This window comes from Thermobia domestica, chromosome 18, assembly GCF_964235325.1.
Source record: "Thermobia domestica chromosome 18, izTheDome1.hap1.1, whole genome shotgun sequence".
NCBI classification, from domain to species: Eukaryota; Metazoa; Arthropoda; class Insecta; order Zygentoma; family Lepismatidae; genus Thermobia; species Thermobia domestica.
The window spans coordinates 27,775,483-27,789,625 of record NC_137471.1 but is presented as its reverse complement, the minus strand read 5'-3'; the positions used below and the strand labels follow the sequence as shown (position 1 = coordinate 27,789,625).

The 14,143-nt window shown below is 34.2% G+C and overlaps 1 protein-coding gene across 4 annotated transcripts in view; it reads right to left on the bottom strand.

The window, feature by feature from the left end:
* Window positions 1-1,251: 1,251 nt before the first annotated feature.
* LOC145675971 (voltage-gated delayed rectifier potassium channel KCNH8-like) overlaps window positions 1,252-14,143 on the bottom strand; it is a 764,648-nt gene continuing 751,756 nt past the window's right edge. For all 4 annotated transcript variants that reach the window (XM_081746796.1, XM_081746797.1, XM_081746798.1 and 1 more), the window contains exon 14: window positions 1,252-7,111. In XM_081746796.1, coding sequence (XP_081602922.1) covers window positions 6,365-7,111 — 747 coding nt within the window. In that variant the 3' untranslated portion in view covers window positions 1,252-6,364. The remainder of the gene's footprint in view (window positions 7,112-14,143) is intronic.

Below are 14,143 nucleotides of genomic sequence, written 5' to 3'. Positions count from 1 at the left end.
TAATAAGCTGTTCATTTTATTTTGTTTTGGAGTTTAGTTATTACTGCTTCATTGTAACGTCAAAGTAGTCCAAAATTGCGGTACCAAAATCGATTCAGTTATGAGAACACGAAATTAAATAAATTATGTTAAAAGAAATGAACTTTTTTTTTTTTACTTTGACTCGAACATGCTTTAATGGGACGGGGCATATTAGAGAGGATGTGTGACAAACAGTAATAACAATTTATATACTCCCTCTGAGGATGGGTACTTCAAAACAAAACAATATTTAATGACCATGATACACATTATTAATACACTGATATGTACCTTAAGTTTACTACTTAAAAAAAAAATGAAATTAAGGAGATGGTTTACATATAAACACGTTACATCAAATACAGATTTTAGTTTCTCTTCTCTTAGAAACCCAATTTTCTAGGAACAAGGTTATTCTAAGAATATATGTCTTGATTATTGATATTTCTACAATGTTGATATGATCTGACACTGAGTTTTGAATTTTTTGGTAGGATATGTTTATTTTAATTGAAATTAAATAAGATGAAAAAGTGTTTGTAAGTGCTGCTACGGACAACAATTATCGCCATAAATATTTGTTTATAATATTATGCTATTACATAACAATGTCTAGAAAAGAAATTCTTTCAAACCATTTTGCGTTGGTATATATGCTGCCTGTTATATACTTGTTGTCAATACATTTTTTAAATATATACTTTTTTAAGTTATTATTTTTATGTAATAATTTGTGTAAACAGAAATAAGAATAATATAACTTGAATGGTTTCGATGATCTCTGTTACCTTCATCGATAGAATTTCCAGGTAACAAAGATTAGCGAAACTACTTAATAAATTTAATTCTAGATACAATAACAACGCTAAGTACATAGATAATTTCTATTATCAGAAATTATTATAAATATATGCGTCAGTTTATTTTCTTAAATAACTGTTCCTACGTTCATAAAGTAAGCAACAATGTTTATTAACTAATTGAAGCTACAATGTTTATTATCTTTAATTTAAGAATTTAGAGATACAGTGACTTTATCTTGTATCGAGGGAAAGAAAGCTTCTCCACATAGTTTCGATGCTCGCTTCGGTGTTCTTCAACTTCATCTTCAAAACAAAGAAACGCATCTCCATCTTATATATATATATATATATATATATATATATATATATATATATATATATATATATATATATATATATATATATATATATATATATATATATATAGATAGATAGATAGATAGATATAGATAGATAGATAGATAGATATAGATATAGATATATAGGGTGTTTCAAAACAACACCGACAACGTTTGGGAAGTGATTCCTGACACCAAGATAAGACAAAAAGTATAGACCAACCTGGGTAACAAATGCTTCCTTTCGGAGTTATGGGCTGCCTAAAACATGAAAAAAATATAACTTTAAAGGTCCATAGCTCCAAAACTATGGAACCTACCGTAGTCGGGTCAAGACTTCACTTAGGAACTAATATGTACGCTATCAGAAAATACATGTTTCAGAACCCTAAGGTACTTACGCAACAATTTTATAGAGGGAGTTTGGCTAACTACATTTACTTTGAAGTATTCATGAACTGCTGCTGTAAAACTTGTTGCGGAAGTACCGCAGGATTGAGAAACTTGGATATTTGGATATGGCACATAATAGTTCCTAAGCGAAGTCTTCATCCGACTACGATAGGTTACATAGTATTGGAACTATGGACCTGTAAAGTTCTTTTTTTTCATGGTTTCTGAAGCCTATAGCTCCAAAAGGAAGCACTTCTGCACCCAAGTTGGTCTATATTTTTTGTCCTATCTTGTTGTCAGGAATCACCTCCCAAACGTTGTCGTTGTTGTTTTGAAACACCCTATATATATATATATATATATATATATATATATATATATACACAGGGGTGGATCCAGGATATGATCATGGGAGGGGCTAAACCATATTTTGCAGTTTTATCCAGTGTAAAGTAGGATTGTAGCCCATTTTATCCAGTGTATACCTGAGCGTCAAGGGGGGCTATAGCCCCTATAGCCCCTCCCTTGGATCCGCCACTATATATATATATATATATACAATTGAAGAGGCCACACGTTTAAGACAATCTTTGTAAGTGAGGATTGAACTTACTTATTTCTTTCTTTTTTCTTTTCTTTTCTTTTCTTTTCTTTTCTTTTCTTTTCTTTTTTTAAAATAAAGTCACCATAGAATATGAGAGAATTCATCTACTACAGTTTAACACTTTAAAAGTGCAGTTGAAGACCTTGAAAAGAGTTTCAGAGAGCATCGAAATTGTAAGACAAAGTTTTTTTTTTTCTCTCCGGTTCGGGTACAAGGTAAAGCTTTTCATCTAGAAGTTAATAAAGTTTAACACTTATTAAAATCTGATTGTACAGTATTTTCTGAGTACAATCGACAACATTTCAGTACTCTTTTGACACATGTTTAGAGGAACTTTGTGTTCAGTTTAATCTACACGAACCATTTACCAGTTATTCACGTTAAAAAAAGAAATTAATGATTCTGAGGGATTTGTAGTACAAATAGTTTTTAATTATTATTCTATATTTGAAATATACGTTAATAAAGTACTCCGTAATCTCTTGGAAGAACATAGTAAGTTAAAGTAAAATAAGATAATTATTCATTCAGGCAAATATAAGTCTGAATCAGGCATTACAGTTGAATGAATATCTTACCAAACTCTTGTAGTTTCAACATTTTAACGATACGTTCATCAGGCCCATTGTAATGTGTATGATGACGGTGTTGCTATAATCTGAAACAGTTCCTGAGTTTTGTAAGATATTTATTCAATTGTAGTGCTTGGCCTAGAGTTCTATTTTTCTGAATAAGAATTCATACAAAGCTGAAAACTGAATTTTTATATTTTTTAACGTTAACACTAAGAAGGAATTTTGTTCTATATTTTAGTCAAAATGGCAACGCAAATATTTTTCATGGAATTGCAAATACAACACGTGTAATTGGTACACACTAACTTACCGAGTACACTTTTCTGTGTAAGTTACTTACTTATCTTTAAATCTAGTTAGAGAACGTTAGATTTTTATGCAATTATTTGCGAATATAAGAGTTTTGAAAAATATAGATTTATTAAATTTGTCGTTAATAGAAATGAGGTAGTAATGAAAAACTTTGTAAGCAATTTGGAACGTGTTAAAGTAGGCCGACGTTATGCAATGCATAAGAAAACAAAAATTAGGCTGTATATTAATTATTAAAAATCATTGTGGACGGTCACGAGAAACATGAATTAAGAAATAGGCCGTACCTATGCAACAAATTGACATTGAAAATGACAAGATACTCAGGAATTTTGTTTCATTTTCCAAACACAATTATTATTAACACTTGGAAATCTCTAACATTCGATTCTTCTAGATCAATATGGCTAATGAAACGAGGATATACATTAGCAGCATCAATCAGGTAGAAAAGAAAGGAAGTCAGAGCTATGACGAACATTTTGTCAGTCCAAGCATGGTTTTTAAGTGTGTAGTAGCAAGTTCTGTTGTAGCATCATACACATTACGAACGTTAAAACTTTCGAATACCACGACTGCACGGTTTTTTGGAAGGCAAACTGGGTCGTTGTCCGTGACTGCATGCCGAGTGAGAGACCGCAAAATGTATAGCATATTTAACAGTAACTTTTGCTCAGATACGTCATGCTGGATCAATTGTTGTATTTAGCATTTCCTCAGAGGCATCATACTGAAGCAATTGTTGTATTTGTTTGGACCTTTGTAACATTCATTCGGTGCAGGTGTAATTTTGGTGCACCACATTTTGGAAGAGTTACTAGTAAAATTCTATACATTGCATGAAAAGACATGTTTATAAGGAACAAATTTCTGCAGTCGACAGAATTAAATAAGAAGTAATACAGTTGTATTTTAGGCTTACAAGTGTAGGATTAATAGTGTAGAATCATTACAAGTGCTTTACACCGGATAAAATAAGTGAGTGTATATGAAAGATGGCTCTATTAGATGCTATTTTCCACCGGCGGCATATTTCTGCACAGTGTATAGAAGCTGTATTTTATGTTTACAAGTGGAGTGTTACTAGTATGAAACCATGACAAGTGCTATTGAAACTCGTATCATTGCCAAAAGCCACTTGTTTCGATAACCCTCGCTGGCGTGCACATCCACCATCCCTTACCCGCCCGCTCTCTTCGGACACACCCTCGCGCTACGGCGTGAAAATACCAGCTTCTCCTTACCCTCACTCGGTTAGATAGAATTCGTGCTTTTCAGCGGCCACCTAGCACAGGTTGGTCTGTGTTTTGCGCACTGTAGTTTTTATGCTACACATCCGAAAGCTATATTTGTATGAAAATCGTGAAACAATTGAAAATTTCAACAATTAACTTGAAAATTTCAACAATTAAATTAGCCCCCTTGAATTTCATCTGTACCAAGTGAGATATTTTCATGTTAGTAGAAACGGTTTAGGGGAGAATAAGAAAGAAATTAGTGAAAGAATTATATTTTTTCAACAATTCTTTCTAGTGGTGCACCAAAAGTAAACCTGTACAAAATAGGGTGTACTTGAGATAGTTTCTTGATAGTTTTATTACTCGTTTCTGATACACACAAAAAAATCGTTACTATCACGATTCTTCTTCTGTTAACAGTACCCTTCTAACTTTTCTTTTTTTCTTTTCTTTCTTTCTTTCTTTCTTTTTTGCTTTTAAACGAAATTACTATATTAGACAGACGACGATTAATCATAAACTGCTCTAGTAACCTAATGTAGGCGGCTATTTGAAGAGTTTGTATGTTTTTCTCCTCTAAAGGTAGGCTAAAAAGTTCATTGCCGTGCCGTTTATCACAGGAAAGTATCCCTATTAAATATCAAATATCGAGTTATTTATTTGAGGTATGAAATGACCGGAAGTATAAAAACATCAATAGTATAGAAAATCCATACCCAATTTATATCTAAAAATCAAGACCATTTTCAAATTTCTTTAAAAATGACTTTGAAATGAAACTAATAAAGTTAGAACCAATGCTGCCTACTTTCAACATATATAGAAAAATATACGTTCTTCATAAACTAATTGAGAAATCCAAAATGTTATCTTCAATACTTAGCATTACAAATGATGATTAATTAATTAGATATAGAAGTTTATACAGTGTGTTTCAAAACAACACTGACAACGTTTGGGAAGTGATTCCTGACACTAAGATACGACAAAAAGGATAGACCAATCACGGTGCAGAAATCCGCCATTTCCGAGTTATAGGCTGCCGAAAACATAAAAACATAAAAAAAAAAAAAACAGCAACTTTAAAGAATCAATAGCTCAAAAACTATGGGACATATTGCAGTCTGGTCAAGTCTTCACTTAGGAACTAGTATGTGCCCTATCCAAATATAAAAATTTCACAATTCTGTGGTACTTCCGTATCAATTTTTATAGAGGTAGTTGGTGACTACTTCAAATTATATGCCCGTAGCCAAACTCACTCTATAAAAATTGTTGCGTGAGTACCACAGGATTCTAAAACATGTATTTTAGCATAGCGTACACATTAGTTCCTAAGTGAAGTCTTGACCCGACCTATGATAGGTCCAATAGATTTGGATCTATGGATCTTTAAAGTTCATTTTTTCATGTTTTCGGCAGCCTATAATTCCGAAATGAAGCATTTGTGCGACCAGGTTGGTCTATACTTCTTGTCTTATCTTGGTGTCAGGAATCATCTTCCAGACGTTGTCGGTGTTGCTTTTAAACAGCATGTATATCGAAGCAATGGATGCGGAATTAGCATTTATTGTAACTATTCTCATAGGCCTGAATGTACTATTCTTTATACACCATCACCATTATTTAGAAATTAATTAATTAATTAATACAATGACAGTACTTATTTAATCTATACTTGAATATCTGAGTGCACTTACAAAGTGGAATGATATGCCTAAAGGAAACTTAAAAAGGTGAATGTGATTGTCTTCTTAACGCACAAGATAATGTGTATCATCATCAATTTAACATTATTTTTTTAAACTATTTGTCTCTGTCATTTGTTTTGGAGTACCCTTTACAAATATTTATTTATATATATAGGTTTGTATATATATATGTTTATATATGCATATATTACAACGTGTATATTTATATTACTGGTTTCTCATTTTCTCACACTTTGTACACATTGTCTCTTACAGTTGCAGAGAATTTAAGGTCATATATAACTTATAGAGTTTGATCATAATATCTTTTTTTCTTTTTAAAACAACAGTCAAACACAACACTTCAGCGCAGCAGTTTGTCTCCGTGTTCAGCTATGTGGAACACTGTGTTCAGACGAAGGAAGATATTTGAGAGATTGCGTTGAAGGACATGGATTTAATACTTGCATTAGTGATCCATTTTCTACATCACCAGCACTGAACCTTTGACCAGCTCGGGTCCAGTAATAAGTAGAGGCTGTCTTTGTTGTGGTAGATGGCGCCTGAGGAGCTGTCGGCACCGACGGTTGTTGTGGTGATTGTGATTCTGTGCTAGGCTCTCGGACCGCCGACCAATCCTGGACAATTCCGGACGAAGTGAGGCTGTTAGGTGGCGATATACTAAAACTTTGTTGATGATGTTGATGATGATGATTTTGGGGTGGACTGGCTCTTGACGTTGATTGAGGACTTGTTCTCCTGGATTGGTCTTCCTGGTAAGGAGTTGGAGGTGGAGGTAAATCACCCTCACACAAGCTAGAACCATTTCCTGCATGTTTCATAGCTTGTCTGAGGATGTTCGGATCAATATTCAACCATTGCAAGACACGTTCTGGATTTTCAAGGACAAACTTTTCAAAAATATCTACAGGGTACTCGGTTTGAGTCTCTTTACTAGGTTTGACAGGATTGAAAGGTCCACTCCAGAACAATTCTGGTGGCTGAGATGAACTTCGAAGAAGCACATGAGTATGACCCGTGGGGAGATTAGGATTGGAATGCACAGGAACACCACTGCTTGTGAAGCGACCCCCTGTTGCAGCCAAGTCTTGAAGTACGTGCAATGCGTTGCGTACCTGTAAAAGAAATACCATGTTTTAAAGGAAACTACACGTCAAGTTTGATATTCAAATCAGGTTACTACGTTGGTTCCATATTCTCAGTTTAAGGATTGTGTTGTTTCTTAGCCTACAGGTAATGTTGACTTACTAGCTACAATTCCTTAAGTCTACACGTAATCAGTAGCGGATTTAAAGGGGGTCTTTGGGGCTGAATCCCCCCAAAAAATATCAGAGCAAGAGGAATTTAAGGTCACTCACATTAAAAATGCTGAGCATTTTGCGGAAGTGATAAATAAGTTTTCCTCTGAATTATGGAAATGGATGATCTTCCTCTTCTGTTTGGCTTTAGATATTAACTGCTGGTCTTTTCAATTGTGATTGCCGATGGCCTTAAGAGCCAAATCGCGAACTAAGTTGTAAAGAGACACCCACAGAGTAGCAGTGGAGAACTTTTTTTGGTGATGCTAACTGAAGAAGTTTCGTACTGTCTCTATGGAAATGGATGATCTTCCTCTTCTGTTTGGCTTTAGATATTAACTGCTGGTCTTTTCAATTGTGATTGCCGATGGCCTTAAGAGCCAAATCGCGAACTAAGTTGTAAACAGACACCCACAGAGTAGCAGTGGAGAACTTTTTTTGGTGATGCTAACTGAAGAAGTTTCGTACTGTCTCTATGGAAATGGATGATCTTCCTCTTCTGTTTGGCTTTAGATATTAACTGCTGGTCTTTTCAATTGTGATTGCCGATGGCCTTAAGAGCCAAATCGCGAACTAAGTTGTAAACAGACACCCACAGAGTAGCAGTGGAGAACTTTTTTTGGTGATGCTAACTGAAGAAGTTTCGTACTGTCTCTATGGAAATGGATGATCTTCCTCTTCTGTTTGGCTTTAGATATTAACTGCTGGTCTTTTCAATTGTGATTGCCGATGGCCTTAAGAGCCAAATCGCGAACTAAGTTGTAAACAGACACCCACAGAGTAGCAGTGGAGAACTTTTTTTGGTGATGCTAACTGAAGAAGTTTCGTACTGTCTCGAAGTACACCGGGTGATTCTGCGGACTTTCGTTCTGTACTAGGAATGGTTATATCCTAATATCCGAGACTCCCATGGAGTGTGTAGATGAAGAAGTTCCATCACCAAAATCTGCTGCTCTCCTTTTTGCTGTTTTAAGGTTTGACTTTATCATTACTTTCCACATCGTGGGTACAAATTTTGGACTTACTGTTACACTTCGTCTCGTCAACTTCAAAGGCCTACCGTGGAGCTTCATCAATGTTATACCATAGTTGACAATATAATGCAGTTACTCAATCAGTATCGTGTTAGCAGTGATCATTACAGCAAGATCTTAAATAAGGCCGGAGATTTTGCTATTTCCCATGATGTCGATATTACATTTTCCCAGGACTGTAAAGCGCCAAACTCACCGCTCAAATGTAGAAGCACATACCCTACATGAATATTTCAAGATAAGTGTGTATATTCCTTTTTTTGGATCATCTCAGAAGTGAACTGATCAAGATTTCCTTTAACAAACTCAAAAGCGATTCCTTTGTTTAGTTTGATTTCAGCATTTACAGCACAGTTGAATGAAGAAAGAGTTGTAAAATCTTCACAAATTTACCGTGAAACTCTATGTGGAAGTGAAATTGAACTAAAAAGTGAAGTGATTTTGTGTCGGGAACGTTGGAATTCAAATATGTCTAAGAGTGCCTTGGATGCTTATCAAGATCCATCTTGTGAATTTTTTTCCAAACGTAAAACAACTGCTACATCTTCTATCTGTTTTACCAGTAACAACATGTTCTGCAGAAAGTTTTCTACTTTAAAATAGGTAAAATCCTATCTGAGAACAACGATAGATCAAGACAGACTTAGCCCTAATGAATATTCACAAAGATATTCTAATTGATGAGTCTGAAGTAAGTGGATCTCTTCGTCCAGAAACATTCCAGAAGATTGAAATTTCTGTATGATTGAAGCATAGATATATAAATTTTGTATTTTTTAGTTCTGTTTTATCGTGAAGTTTGTGATGTGTATTCTTTGTTACAAAATATTTTATGTATCTTCCGAAGATTTTTTTTTAAATCTTAGCTCATTAACAATACAGAAAGAATATTACAATGAGATACATTGAACAATGTGACAATATTAATAAAATAAACATTTTAAATAGATGAGGTACAATATCAGGTAACGCTACTATTTTTAACCTATTTTTAACTATATGCAAGTGTATTATATATATTACTATCAAATTTGAGCAGCAGAAAACAGTTCCACAATTATTTTGTTCCAGTCCCCCGCAAAAAACAATTTCTGGATCCACCACTGAACGTAATATCAACTTAATATTATTACTGTATGATCATGTTATCCATTTGTATATTATTATTAACTAACTAACTCTACGGTCTATGGAACCTGGAGATTAAATGCCGCATTTACAAAAGTTTTGTATTAACTTGTGTCCTTAGCCAATTGCATCTAATTTCCACATTGCATTCATATTTCTGTGAGATCTTAATATTTTCTCCTATCTGCGCTTCGATCTTCCTAATGGACGTATTCTGATTGAATTATCAGTTAAAACTTTGAAAGCATTCCTATTTTCTTCCATTCTGACTACATGGCCTGCCCCCCTGAGTATGCAGGACCTCATGACCCTAATAGTGTTTGGTAAACTGTATAAATTATGTAGTATGGAATTGTAGCATGGGCCCAAATTCCTTCAGCGATATTTAAACTTTGAATCTGTAACATATATATATGGTGGAACTGACTGAAAATACTTATTGAATCCACACGACTTCTAAAATATTTAAGTTTTGACTTTTGAATCTATTGAAGTCTTGAATCAATTACCCATCTATGTAAAATTTTAAGAACTATTAGCTTAACATTTGGGCAACATGTTTCGTATCTATGATACAAGCTGAACTCAAAACATTTTGCAATGGATATCTTTGAAATAAAATAAAATAAATAAATATAAGATTTATTACGATAAATCTTGAGTCTAATTTCTGCTATGGCACACTAATTTGAGGTACCGTCAGTTGGGGTAGCTTTGATATTTGGAATGACTTTGACAGATTTATATTATATATATATGAAGTATACAATTATTTTTACTTCCAAACACAGCATATTTTTGGACTTGCTGAGTCTAAGTGTGTGAAACAGATATTATTCTAACAAAACATCTACATTTATACGAATGAAGATGCTTTTTTGCAGTTCCACACACTATTTAAAAAAATCTTAGGAAAACGTCATTTTTTAATAGCTGCAAAACTTCAGAGCTACACGTCACATCACAAAAAGAAAAAATATTCTTTCCTTTCCAAATTTTGCATGGTTATTTATTTAGCTGTTCCTCTCACAATCCCAAAAGTACGAAATTGTTGCACACAAGAGTGAGTACGTATATTGCACTTTTTGAACTGGGGTGACTTTGGCATCCTTGGAACTTTAACTAGATTAACTTTAGATTAACTTTTTCTTTAGGATCCTTGGAACTTTTACTAGATTAGCTTTTTCTTTAATGTTGCTTGTTTGTTGCACTTTCAGCTACCCATGTCAGAAACAAATTCAAGAGTAAGTAGAGTCTACATTGGTAAAGTTTTTATGAGAAAGATTGGGAAACTCAAGTGTTGTCAGAACTTCACGAGAAAGAAGCGACTCACTGTTGATCCAGGCAAAAGTGTGACGACTGCAAGTTCTTCAGGCACAGACGAAGATGAAGATTTAAACTTACCTTCAGTGATCGGTGTAATAATGATATTGCTGAAAATGAAGCCACTACTAGCATGGACACCTACTAGTATGAAGCTCCAACAGAATTTAATAATCTTTTTGAGAAACTTGTTATAGTGTCATTCAAAGGGGGTAAAATAAATGCACAAATCTATAAGTATGTTTGTGTCATTAGAGAAGTCCTTGAGAACGCAAAATTTAGGGTTACAGAACTCCATTCCAGCAATGCAAAAAGTGTGTTCAGTGTTGTTAATTAGATTATTCTACAGTTGGACTACGTGACATACTGGCAGTATAACCTGATCCAGTTCTCCAAGTCCAAGGATTGGCCCTGGAAAGATATGAGTTTCTAATGGACATTGATGTAGCAGAAGAGTGACTGTTTTTGTATTTCGGGTACACTCCTGTAGCCACGCGCTAGAATAATTGCTTTGTTTTTCCGTTCTTAGTTTAAGGTCCACAGCTTTGTACATATTTTGTGCATTAGAATTTTCTTTCCTTATCAATGCACTATCTTTATTTGTAGAATTTCCACACTTTTCTAGAAGCACAATAGATAACTCGATGCAATACATTGCATTTTAGTTGTCAAAAGTAATCTAAAATTGAAGGTGACGACGTCACCCCAAATTCAAAAATCTCTATACCTTTGCAGTAAGCCATCAGAATTACATGGGAGTTTTACTTTGGCACCCTTATGAAGTATTCTGTTAATTTCTGCAAAGAAAAGAAGGGGTGCCAAAGTCGCCCCAATACTGTTGTAAGATTGGCATGGTGTTAGTTGTTTCTTTTCCTGGGTAATGAGAAGTCCTAGTTTTAAGACGCTAATATCCAATGATACAGTAGCCTCCCCCCAGTATTTATAATTATATCACAAACAATGCAAAAGCTTTATCATAGAAAAAGTTATGAACTAAAGTATGCATGAAGTATGCCAAAGTCATCCCAGTTGACGGTATTCAACAACTTTAAAGAAAGCTTTCCCTTTAGAAAAGAAAATTATAAGAATGATCTGGCAAAAAGTTTTAAGAACTTACTATCGACACATATTCAGAGAATCAGAAAATAACTTGCTTACAGCAAATAATGAAAGATGATTACATTCATTTAAAAAAAATGGGGAAGTAGTCGCTTAGTCATAAGCAGTCGTCTCTGGCGCATGAGGTACCTGGTTCGATTTCAATTTTTGCCAAGCGAGCTTTGTGGTGGGCAAACATCGTGAGTGTTTTTTTTTGGGTTTTCCCGTTTCTTCCCACTTTCGTCATTCCATCGTTATTTTCCATCTTATCATCACCATTCCTCTATTAATCTCGGTGCATATTCATGGGACGGAAAACTTAAAAAAAAAAAAAAAGGTATACTTTAAGCTCTTTCGCTAAATACTTCAACAGATAGGAAATGAGAAAAAGAACAAGGAAAAAAAATAGAAGTAGCTATGGAACGTTTAAGTTGTCGTCATCTTGAAATGAGGTCAAAAATGGCTACGCTGAAAGCAAGTGTGCTTCCGATTAAGGAAACTGAAACTAATAAGATATGTTAGGCGATAAGAATAGTGATATTAGAAAGCAATTGATACATGAGAAGAGACATTTATTGAAATATGATTATGTAAGGAGAATAAGAAGAAATAAATTCTAATAATAAGCAACAAATGTCTTAGTATACATGTTACGCTAATTTCTAATAATAAATAGTCACACTAATTCCGAATAATAATGTCACGCTAATTCCTAATAATAAATAGTCACACTAATTCCTAATAATAAAGTAATGCTAATTTCTAATAGCAAATAGTCACTCTAACACTTAATAATAGTCATGCTAATTCCTAATGATAAAATCATGCTAATTCCTAATAATAAATAGTCACGCTAATTCCTAATAACAAATAGTCAAGCTAATTCCTAATAATAAATAGTTACGCTAATTCCTCATAATAAAGTAATGCTAATTCCTAATAATAAATAGTCACTCTAACTCTTAATAATAATGTCACGATAATTCCTAATAATAAAATCATGCTAATTTCTAATAATAAAAATATGTTAATTCCTAATAATGAATAGTCACTCTAATTCCTAGTAATAAATAGTCACGCTACTTCCTAATAAAAATAGTCACGCTAATTCCCAATAATAGTCAAACTAATTCCCATTAATAAATAGTAACGCTAATTGATGATAATAAATAGTCATGCTAATTTCTAATAACAAATAGTCACGCTATAGTCACGCTAATTTCTAATAATAAACAGTCACGCTAATAATTGTCATAACCTGTGCTGTCGAAAGCATTTACAAAAATGTTAGCAAAACTAAATAAATAAATTGGCAAAGATAAATATATGTGTATGGGAATCAACTCATTGTTGTATTTGTATGTTCTATAGATGTGTAATGCCAATGGGCGCTGTTCATGGATAGGATAGTAACGTAAGTATCTTATTATCTTTTTCTGACGGAATTAGTTGCTTTAACACAACTATCGTTTTAAATATATAGTATACCATATTGCAACCTATTGCATGTTTCAACTAAAAGCAAAAGTATTCTTTCAGAGCATGAAAAGCAATAATTAACTAACTATACATATTATTATAAAGGTAACCAAGAAAGTTCTGTCGCTTTTTCAGCCACTACCTTCGAACATCGATATATCACCTAAGACGTACCTGGAAGATAAAAAAATAGTCCCTATCAGCATCAACGATCTTCTGCCAATGTTGTGGAAGGCCATGTATTCCATCGCGGTAGAATCTGGTGGCGGTGAAGTAAAGAAGGTATCAAGTATATTTTGCACCTCTACTAGGGATTTGAACTGGAGTCCTCTAAGGTGATTGTCCAAGGAATGAAATAGGTGATAATCGAACACAGTTGCACTGATGCTCTGACCTTGGTAGCAGTTCCCGATGCACAATGCCGCGAGCAGTCCACCAAATACACAGAAGGACCTTCTTTTGGTGCAGTGCTGGTTTCGGCTGTTTTGGAACCGGTTCATGGGATGCTAACCAATGATGATGGCACCGTGAAGCTTCGTACAGGACCCACTTCTCGTCAACACTCTTTCCAGAAATGGCTCCTTCCTCAGACGAAACAGCAAAGAAACACAGGTATCTGGTCGCGTTGCCTTCTAGTCCGGAGTCAAATCATGTGGGACCCATCGACCCAACTTGTAGTGCTTCCCAAGTTGATGGAGGTGCTGCTAAATGGTTTCTCCACTCACAGTGAATTGTAGTTCCAGTTACTTACATGTCTAGCTCCTGTTCGCTTCAATTGCTGCCTGAA